We start from the raw sequence: 10657 nt of genomic DNA on the forward strand, positions 1-10657 counted from the left end.
AAAATTTGATATATATTATTGTTACTTAATTTCTTTAATTAAATATATTAAAAACACAAAATAAATTGAGTAAAGTTTTAGATGTGTGTGGCGTTATTTTCAAATAAAAATTTGATATATATTATTTCTATTTAATTACTTTATTTTTTATATTTAGATGGAAATAAATTTTATTTTATTTTTAATTTGAAATAAGAGGAGAATCCTATCGGGCAGGATTAAACGAACTTGGCGAACAGGAATGGAAAGATGGGCTGCTGTGGTTGGAGGTTTCCGTTGGCCCAATAAGGCAATGATGGGTAATGGGCAATACAAGTATCAGGACTCATTTGTCATTTGCCAATTGCACCCCAGTGTATCCATTTGTCATTTCTCATGTGTCAAGATATTAGGTCAGATATATCAGAAAATAAGTTTCGTATTACAGATATATCCAACACTCATGTATCTTTTATTAAATATGAAAAAAAAATTACATTTATACAATTTTTATTTTTATGATTGTTTTTTCTCGTATTTTTTTTTCCTTTTGGAAAAGATTGTACCTACTCTCCTTGACTTGAGCACAAAAAATGTGCTCCATTATTACAAAAATAAAAATAAAAAATGTGATCCATGTATTACTTGTTTATTTGATTGATTGACTTATTAATGTACAATAATACGATAGATAGTGACCTTAAATGCATAACAGTTATAATGAAAGATTTTCCACAAATAATACTCATGAGGGAATAAGAATGTTACACGATCTTTAGTTATCTTTTTTTTTTTTTTTCATTATATGGTTAGGATCACTCAAGATAACAATAGTAAGATCTTTTTTACATTCTTTACCAAAAAAAAAAAGATCTTTTTTACATTTTACTCGCCTTCTGATTATTTTGTACAACGAGGGCAAACCCAGTTGAAATCTCGGACCCTTGTACACTAGATCAGGGGAGCAATGCATATACAATTATACATTCAGTTGGTGTTAAGAGATAATGACACCATAATATGACTCCATGATCGCTAGTTGGAAATTTGGAATAGATGCCTCCAATCACCTGTTGGTTGCATCAATATAAAAGGGGGAAGCTGACTGATTTAAATTGAGTTTTTCTATAATTTATTTTATAGTTTAGGATATTTTAATAATTGTCATTATTTTTTTATTATTTTTTTTAGATTATGTTTGAATATGCGTTGGTTGTGTTATCTCCTTTGATTGCGTATAGTTATAGTTATTTATTTTTTCATTATTTTATTGGATGTAATGTTTCTACAGCAAACGTAGATAAGTTATCTACATTTGCTTCTAAAACAATGTTGTTTTGAGTTAAAAAATTAAAAAATTATAAAGAAAATGGCTATTATAATTTTAAAATAAATTATAATTACAAAAATATCTTAATTTTTACCTCAAAACGACGATGTTTTGGGCTCAATTTAACTAAGTTATTTACATTGACCGTAAAAAAAGTGAACCCTATTTTATTTTGTCTTTTTAAGATTTGAAAAACCCTATTATTATGTTGTTTTTATTAATAAAATTTACAAAAGAAAAATAGTATTTTCGTACACTTATTGTGTTCGTTCTTCTTTCAATTTAATCAATTAGTTATTGTTTCGACATTAGATCCAAGGTACCATTTTTTTTTTTTTGCATAAGTAAAACGGATTAATTTTTTTATCTTAATGTCTTGTTTTATTTAATTTTAAAAAATATATACATTGAGTCCAAAATAAAATTAATATGTCGTGTTTTGTCGCGTTTTAACATTCCCACCAAACATTACTAATGGAATCTTTTATTTAAAAAATAAAACAAGACTACATAATAAAACAAAAGCGTGTTAAATTATCATAAAAGACAGCTTAACATTTTTTTATTTTATTGTTTTGGTAATTGTTTCGAAAATTCTTCGTATTGAAATGAGTAAGATAATTATTGAGTTGATTATTAAAAAAGGAGCTTGATATTTTTATGTTCGTTTTTTCTGTAATAAATGCAGATAACTTATTTGTATTAGTCCAAAATAATGTCATTTAGGAACAAAAATAAGGTGTTTTTATAATTTAATTTATTTCAAGATTATAATAGTCTTTATAATTATAATTTTTTAATATTTCAATACTAAAACGACGTCGTTTTGGAAGTAAGTATAGATAACTTTGCTTACCAAAAAAAAAGTACAGTTAACTTATCTGCTTATCTGCAGACTGCAGTAACTGCAGAAACATTTTTATGTGTAAAAATAAAAAAATTTATGTGAAATCTTAATCATTGATTTATTTATATATAATAACTCAAATATTTAATAAATTAAATTTTTTAAATATAAATAAAATCAATTATTTTAAGAATGTAATTTATACCAATATAAAATAATCCTAATCACGATTACCGTGAGCTGTAGAAGGAGGATGTATGGTTGGGCTACAGACATAAGACGTCAGTTGTCGCAGTCCAGTCCACTTGTGAGCTGGCTCCTTCAAATTCAATAAGAAAAAGGAAAAAAGCAAATAAAGAAATAGGGAAGAAGGCACATGAGATTCAATTATTGACTTGTTGTCACTTCTCGCCAACAACAGCCACCGACACCACCACCAAGGCTGTAACTGACTGACTATTAAAAAGAGTAATGGTACTTTTAAGATTTGTGTGTGTGATTATTGATTGATCCAGTAGTAGTAGATTGATTGAAGATGAGTATGTACGGTAGGGATCCGTGGGGTGGCCCGCTCGAGATCCATGCCACCGATTCCGCGACGGACGATGACCGGAGCCGCAATCTTCAGGAATTGGACAGAGCTGCCCTCGACGAGACTCAGCAGAGCTGGCTCCTCGGTGCCGGCGAGCAGAAGAACAAGAAGAAGAAGAAATACGTAGATCTCGGCTGCATCATTGTCAGCCGCAAAATCTTTCTCTGGACCGTCGGCACCCTCGTCGCCTGTGCCTTATTAGCTGGTCTCATCACGCTCATCGTCAAAACCGTACCCCGCCACCACCACAAACAGGGCCCACCCGATAACTACACTCTCGCCCTCCACAAGGCCCTCCTTTTCTTCAATGCCCAAAAATCAGGAAAACTACCTCGGCATAACAATGTTTCGTGGAGAGGTAACTCATGTCTTCAAGATGGCAAAACTGGCGCTACCTCGAGTGTGATTAAGGATCTGGTCGGTGGCTATTACGATGCTGGAGATGCAATCAAGTTCAACTTCCCCGCTTCATTTGCCATGACCATGTTGAGTTGGAGTGTCATCGAATACAGTGCGAAGTATGAAGCTGCAGGGGAGCTTGCCCATGTCAAGGACATTATCAAATGGGGAACGGATTATCTTCTCAAGACATTCAACAATTCTGCTGATACGATTAACACGCTTGCTGCGCAGGTTGGATCTGGTGATACTTCTGGAGGGAGCACGACCCACAATGACCATTACTGCTGGATGCGTCCTGAGGATATCGATTATCAACGCACCGTTAGTGAATGTCACGGTTGCTCCGATCTTGCTGCTGAAATGGCTGCTGCTTTGGCTGCCGCTTCCATTGTCTTCAAAGACAACAGAGCCTATTCGCAGAAACTTGTTCATGGTGCTACCACGCTCTTTAAGTTCTCCAGGAATCAGAGAGGCAGGTACAGTGCCACTGGTTCCGATGCTGCTAAATTCTACAATTCAACTAGCTATTGGGATGAGTTCGTTTGGGGTGGGGCTTGGATGTATTATGCCACTGGAAATTCATCCTACCTTAAGCTTGCCACTACTCCTGGCATCGCCAAGCATGCTGGTGCCTTCTGGGGAGGCCCTGACTATGGTGTGCTCAGCTGGGATAACAAGCTTGCTGGTGCTCAGGTCCTTATTCTTTTTTTTCTTTTTTTTAATACTGCCTTTTTTCTCTTGTGACCTTAACTCTCTTTCTTTTATTTTTAGTAAGTATTTGAAGATCTTTTTGTTAGCTGATTACTCTTGCTGCTTTTGTTGTTCATACTTACCCTTCAATTTTTGGCACAAGACACCTTCGTAAAAGTTGTACTCACTGTGTTTGGACTGAAGGTTTATGTTAAGAATTACAATTTAGGAATTCCTGGTTAAAAAAAAAAAAAACTTCAAAAGTATGATTAAGCATACAGATGGTTAATTAAGTGGATACATGATTTACTCATTAACCGTTTTCTGAACATTGTTGACCAATTATTCTGTTATTTGTTCCTAAACTACAAATATTTTTGCCAGAAACTCCTATCATGTTTTTTCCCCAAATTATGGACAACTTGTTTTAGGGGATAGATAGTGTACTAACAATGCTTTTTGACAAGTTCAACTCTGCACGCAACTGCTTGAGCCTCCCTCGTTATTTGTGTTAAATTTTTTCTCACCCTAGAATGTTCCCTTTCTTTTAAGATCTTAATTTTAATTTGATCACGCTAGAGGTCATAGCCATGTTGACCAAATACATTTGACTGATTTGCTTGACTTCCTTCTGAGTTTATAACTTTTGAATTTAGAAGGAAGTCATACGTTACATACGAAGAGAAGTTAGTAATGTAATCTTTTCATCTTGTATTTAGGTTCTTCTGAGTCGTTTGAGGTTGTTCCTGAGTCCTGGTTATCCATATGAAGAAATTTTAAGCACATTTCACAATCAGACCGGCATAATCATGTGCTCCTACCTGCCAATTTTCACAAGCTTTAATAGAACGAAGGGTAAAAAATTCTCCCACTTCAAACCTTTCTTCTGCGCACCATATTTCATGATTGTCCAATTATTATTCTAATAAGAATATCTGTATTTTTTGCAACCAGGGGGCTTGATTCAATTAAACCATGGTAGGCCTCAGCCTCTCCAATATGTTGTCAATGCAGCCTTTCTGGCTGCCCTATACAGTGATTATCTCGATGCTGCTGATACACCTGGATGGTATTGTGGACCCAATTTCTATTCCACTAATGTTCTTCGAGACTTTGCCAAGACCCAGGTGTGTGATATTTCTGCTACTTTAAGTTGCATAATTCAAATCAATATGAAATGTCTGGGCTAATTTATTTATTTTTCCCTTTTCCGGGTGATTTTGCAGATGGATTACATCCTTGGGAAGAACCCGAGGAAAATGAGCTATGTTGTAGGTTTTGGTAATCATTATCCAAAACACGTTCACCATAGGGGTGCATCTATACCAAAGAACAAGATTAAGTACAATTGTGTAGGAGGATGGAAATGGAGGGACACACCGAAGCCAAATCCTAATACAATTGTTGGAGCTATGGTTGCTGGTCCTGACAAGCATGATGGTTTCCATGATGTCCGAACTAACTACAACTACACAGAGCCAACTATTGCTGGAAATGCAGGTTTAGTAGCAGCACTTGTGGCATTGTCAGGTGATAAAAGCACAGGGATTGACAAAAATACCATTTTCTCTGCTGTCCCCCCAATGTTTCCTACAGCACCACCACCTCCAGCTCCATGGAAACCATAAGGTGTTATGCCATTCGTTATCCCTTTCCACCAAGTACCTCAAGTGACTTGAGTGTATTGATAATTTTGAAGATCGGGGTACTTCAAAGCCAAGGGTGGACATGAACAAATGGAAGTAATGGAACAATCTTTGATTCAAGATTAGTACTGAGAATTGATAGTGGTACTTGAGACTGTCTGTCTAAAAGTTTTTGTTTTTTTTGTGATATACATAGTATATTTGTATTTAATCTTGAATTCGTTAAATGAACAGCATCTATGTTTGACAGTTTCATCTAATGTTTTACAGCTACCTTGCTCAAACTCTTTATCCCTTTATAACTTGGGGTCTCTATTTATTTTATTTGTAAGATAGTCATTATGTTGTTCTAAATGTTGTGCCAGTGGATCTATTTATGCACAAGCATGGTCTCAGCAGCTAAAAACCATCCCTCGAAATAACACTAGCTTTTTGATGAATATGCCATGAGCACTATAAAAAGGAGACGAGGATGTGTATTTTGTACGTTGAATCAGATGCAACGCCACTCCATACTACTTTTGATTTTGTTCTCTCGCGATATCAATGCTGTGTACATGCTGGAAATAGTGTACCTTGTTCATAAGATTGAGACAATTGTTTTACTCTCTTTTTTTATTAGCGAACTCTGCACGTTACTTTTGAACTGTCGATCACTTTGAATCGGATTCCACTTTTTATTTCAACTTCATTTAGCTCCCCATAACTTTTTGCTCTGGTAACCATTCCTTTCCTTCTGGTACATGATAGTCAAACTTCAGAGCTGGTTAACATAACGCTTGTATTCTAAATCCGCAGAATAAATATCGTTTCTTTAAGTGACACCATCCATGACATGGGCCAAATGGCAGAGGACCTGAACGGTTCTCTAGAATACAACCCAACGTGGATTGTTTCTGTCTTTTACTCCACCATTGTTTTCACCAGTGTCCAGCTTCCCTTCATAGGCTTAGAAAGGTACGCTGCATTCATCAGCATCTCCCAAATATTTGGGACCTTGTACAACTCTAAGCTTCTTTTTTCTTTCCAAGTTTATGGGACTCAAGGGTTTTTGCTTGTTTTAGGAGATACATTTTTTGATTTAATATTTTACATTTTTAAACTTATTATCAAATTATTATTAATTATATTATATTACAATTCAAATGACTGCACTAATTTGTGTGGCATAATTGAAAAATATGGGGAAAAAATCAGCAGGCCGTGTAGATTACGCCTAGTAAAAATACATGAAATTTTTTAGAGCAAATACAAATAAGCGAAACTACTTACCAAAAAAATTAAAAAAAAACAAAAACAAAATCAGAGAAACGGTGTCACCGTTTTTGACTTTTTGCTTCTATCCCACATCCTAGTTACAGTTATCATCATAGGGCGTATGAGGACAACAGACAAATGAAAAAGTATTGTAAATGTAATCCTAAAACAACTTGTAAATACATTAACATACACTATCATAAAAAATTAGATGAGTAACTAAGCTGCTTAGGCCTTTCAAGAGGAAGCTTATCCATCTCAAAACTACCCTTCTCAGAAACACAGGCAACTTCCTCATTCAACTCTTCCATGTCGAGTTCATTTAGAGTCCTTTTTGCATAAACTGTGAAGGCAATAGTGGTAACAATTGCAATAACAAAAGAAATAATGTTGTATATGATTTCCACAGTAGTCAAGTGATGCTTCCCGTACTGTGCGTCCGCCAATGTCTTTATTAACCGACCACTGAGAAAATGAAAGATGTTTTATTAAAAAGAATAATAAAGAAAACAAGTTCTAAGTTCAGTCACATCTCTATCCGTTGAAAAGTCATTTGTTTCTCATATTCATATAGAAGGTAGGGTAGGGAACTCATTAAGCCATCAAAAGAGCCAAAAATAAAAAGACAAACCCGTAGATATAGATGAAAGCTTCTGGTACCATTCCAGTCACTGATCCACATAGGTAGGGCCAAAACCTCATATTTGTCACTACCACAGCATAATTGAATATAGTATAGGGAAAAGGTGAAACCCTAAACAAAGCAACAACTTGAAATTGATGGAACCAGTTCCCTTCCCCAGCAAGCCTGATCATTGCGGCATTCTGGGGCCATCTCTTTAACCATTGCTGCAGAATATAGAAACAAAAATCACAAACAATAAGAAAAATCTACTTCAAATATATATATATACACAACATAAAATTTGAGAGGATTTGTGATCGTATATGAAACAAAATGGCTTACGTGAATGCGGTCACGGAAAAGTAGTCCAATTAGGTAAGGAAGGATCATCCCAATGGTTGTTCCAACCATTATTATAACGAAACCAAGGCCATAACCAAAAATCATCCCAGCCAACCACATGGAGGGGCCAGAAGGTATTAAGAATACCGGGAATAAAGCCAGAGAAGCAACAAGTACAAGGACAAGAACTGGACGGCCAAATGCAGTGGCTTCCCACTCCATGATTGGGTAAAGAACCTGCAATAAAAAAAGTTCAAGAGATAAAGCTTCAAAATATGAATTTAATTAAACGTTAATAGCATCCATATGGAATGTATGTGAATACAGACTCAAAGCTTATTCACAGGAGTACCAAAAATATCAATATGTATGCAATTCCCCAAGCCCTTAAAGTTTATTACCATAAAGCATTTCATGATATAATACATACCCAACTTAAAAACATCTGCAAATTCGGGAAACAAAAATGAAAGAAAAAAAAAAGTGGGTAGGGAAAACAGGATTGTTATATATTGCTGCATTGAACTAGCAGGGAAGAGCATGGAACTAGCAGCAATAACCAAAGACTTAAAAATCTGATGCCAAGGAAAATACCAAACTTCATATGTCGTTGCCATAATAACATATTTCAGTTTAAAATATTTGAACACTGACAGTAGAATGCGTAATTTTGTCAATATCAACAAATGCAGGTCAGCCAAAAAACTACAATACCAGTTAATTTCTGAACAGGAATTGCAAAGACGAACCAGTGAGGACAATTTAATGAAAGCAAAAGTAGTATCAGAATAATTGCAATTTGTAAAGAGGAAATACCTTCTCAAAAAAAAATGGCACTCCCCATTTCACAAGAACAAGAGCAAGTATAACACTGACAAAGCACCATAAAAAGGCTTTCATCCACCAGCAGAAAGATTTCATTCTTGATTCTGCTCGAGGCTGCAAGATTTCATCTTCAACAGCCCTTGGTTCATCAGATATGACCAGTCTAACATATTCACTATCCCCCCTCACATGAGACCCTGAGTTTGCATGTTTTTCCAACACCTCTGATGATTCTTGTGTCATCATTGAGTTGCCAGAAGGCTACAACAGAAAAACAAAAAATAGAACACAAACATCAAGCTGAGAATGTATGATTCAAAATTCAAAGTGAATATCCGACTCTGCGTACTCAAGTTATACAAGAACGTCACACACGGCGCAAGCAAATAATAATTTATCAAAAAGAATGAGATGAGGAATTCTAGGCATTTAACATTCACACTATACGAGAACAGAGATGACATCAAATAACCCAAAAAGACATAAAAGGACACTGAAGAAGATATTGAACACGTCCTCTAATTATATGCAGGTGCAGAATTAAGGATGACTATTAACAAAGTTTGGAAGTGTGGAATTTCAGAAATTCAGTAGGTTGTCCTCTGTGTGAATATAATGCAAGGCAAAAAGAAACAAGACTTAGTAACCGGGCTATAGGAGTTATTGTATGTGCAAAATAACATTGATCCTATGGGTAGAAAAAAAATTCTCCAAGCATAATAAAAGTTTATGGTTGATGAGCTAAAAGTGAAAGCAGAGAGCAACATCACTTCGTTTATGTTGCATTTAAATCTGATGCAACCATGTCTATGATGAAACTCTCAGTAATTGATACTTTAAGAAACTGCACTTCCTTAGTAAGTGATTCCAAAACACGAAGTTGAATAGTTTTCAATTTTCCAAACCTATATAATTTCCTAAGCAAAATAAAAAAATATGCATTTCTTCTGTGAAAAGTATCTCAAGTCAAGACCGTGACTGGAAAATTTAAACACAACCAAAGAATAATCCCAAGTTCGCACCACCTAGAAAGTTCCTAGCTTCTTACTCTCACAAGAATTCTCAAGAAAAAAAGGGACAACGGGTAGGGGAAGGATCCATAGAAGAGTTCAAAGCCCTTAAAATAAGCATTTTTAATTCTTTTTTACTTGACTGTTTAGAGCATCAAGCCATAAAAATGCAATTTTATTCTGACTTTCAACAAGCAATCAGCCCACAACAACATTTTATTTTATTTTTTGAAACAAGACATATAATGTCTTTAGGTACCAAGAACTTGAACAATTATCTGTTTCTAATTAAAATGACTGGAAAGTTGAGACCCATCCATAACTTTTCAGTAGTTGCTAGTCCACCATTCATTCGAAAGCCAAAATCCATCACTGTCCTCAATTCATGAAAGAAACATAAATATATATTTGCGGAAAAGTTAAAATAAAATCTCCCTAGCAAATTAAAAAACAAAAAACCAAGAAAAGAAAAAGGTATGTTTGTAATAAATGAGACAAATTAAGAAACGAACTTCTCCGAACAACATGGCGTACCTTGAGGGGAGCGAGTTCACCTGTGACAACTAATGAATGAATGAATGAATGAATGCAGCACAGAGAAGAGAAGAGAGAAGAGCTGTTTATGTGCAATTCTGAAAAAGATGGAAACGTCCCTCTCACGCTCATCACACCACCCTAAGGCCTAAACTATCAACCAACTAACTTCAACTAAGAAAACCTTTACCCTTTACCAATGTATCCCTCCTTGTTTCAATCACACAAACTTAAGAAACAAAATATCCATCCTTGTATTCTCGCTTTGATTTTCTTCAAGAGAATTAATTTCTTATGTTGTGACTCAGGTTAGCCTCACATTTATTAAAAAAAAAAAAAAAAAATCCGCGCCAATCGAAATATTACACCTTAAGCATGATAAGCGTTTCTCTCTCTATATATATATTAGAATCATTTTACATCGGTATAATTTATACTCTTTTTTTTTTTTGGAAATACAATGAAAACTAAAGCAACATCAAAAAAAGTCCTATACTGGGCACAATCTTGGGAGACTAACTCCCCTCAAGTCATTACGAAGCAATTCCAAACAAGCCGTTGGAGGGACATCCAGCACA

At 34.9% G+C, this 10657-nt stretch overlaps 2 protein-coding genes across 2 annotated transcripts; one reads left to right on the plus strand and one right to left on the minus strand.

The window, feature by feature from the left end:
• Positions 1-2580: 2580 nt before the first annotated feature.
• LOC133301628 (endoglucanase 25-like) lies at positions 2581-5760 on the plus strand. Its single transcript, XM_061501276.1, has 4 exons — positions 2581-3843; positions 4560-4695; positions 4795-4967; positions 5067-5760. The coding sequence occupies exons 1-4, from the start codon at positions 2692-2694 to the stop codon at positions 5466-5468; spliced, it is 1863 nt and encodes a 620-aa protein (XP_061357260.1). The 5' UTR covers positions 2581-2691; the 3' UTR covers positions 5469-5760.
• A 935-nt stretch (positions 5761-6695) lies between these two features.
• LOC133301629 (uncharacterized) lies at positions 6696-10287 on the minus strand. Its single transcript, XM_061501277.1, has 5 exons — positions 10080-10287; positions 8527-8796; positions 7711-7947; positions 7375-7592; positions 6696-7208 (listed from the first exon to the last, which is right to left on the minus strand). Exons 1-5 carry the CDS (start codon positions 10209-10211, stop codon positions 6941-6943), a joined length of 1125 nt encoding a protein of 374 aa, XP_061357261.1. The 5' UTR covers positions 10212-10287; the 3' UTR covers positions 6696-6940.
• Between the last annotated feature and the right edge of the window lie 370 nt (positions 10288-10657).

This window comes from Gastrolobium bilobum, unplaced genomic scaffold (assembly GCF_033153095.1).
Source record: "Gastrolobium bilobum isolate Gb01-03AN ecotype WA unplaced genomic scaffold, APGP_CSIRO_Gbil_v1 utg13393, whole genome shotgun sequence".
Taxonomy (NCBI): Eukaryota; Viridiplantae; Streptophyta; class Magnoliopsida; order Fabales; family Fabaceae; genus Gastrolobium; species Gastrolobium bilobum.

Excerpts from the sequence above, each read along its gene's own strand:
- LOC133301628 (XM_061501276.1), top strand. The coding sequence starts at position 2,692 with ATGAGTATGTACGGTAGGGATCCGTGGGGTGGCCCGCTCGAGATCCAT. Across the intron at positions 3,844-4,559 it reads ACAAGCTTGCTGGTGCTCAG|GTTCTTCTGAGTCGTTTGAG; the intron begins GTCCTTATTCTT and ends TCTTGTATTTAG. Across the intron at positions 4,696-4,794 it reads AAGCTTTAATAGAACGAAGG|GGGGCTTGATTCAATTAAAC; the intron begins GTAAAAAATTCT and ends TTTTGCAACCAG.
- LOC133301629 (XM_061501277.1), bottom strand. The coding sequence starts at position 10,211 with ATGAGCGTGAGAGGGACGTTTCCATCTTTTTCAGAATTGCACATAAAC. Across the intron at positions 8,797-10,079 it reads GTGAACTCGCTCCCCTCAAG|CCTTCTGGCAACTCAATGAT; the intron begins GTACGCCATGTT and ends TTTCTGTTGTAG. Across the intron at positions 7,948-8,526 it reads TGCCATTTTTTTTTGAGAAG|GTTCTTTACCCAATCATGGA; the intron begins GTATTTCCTCTT and ends TTTTTATTGCAG.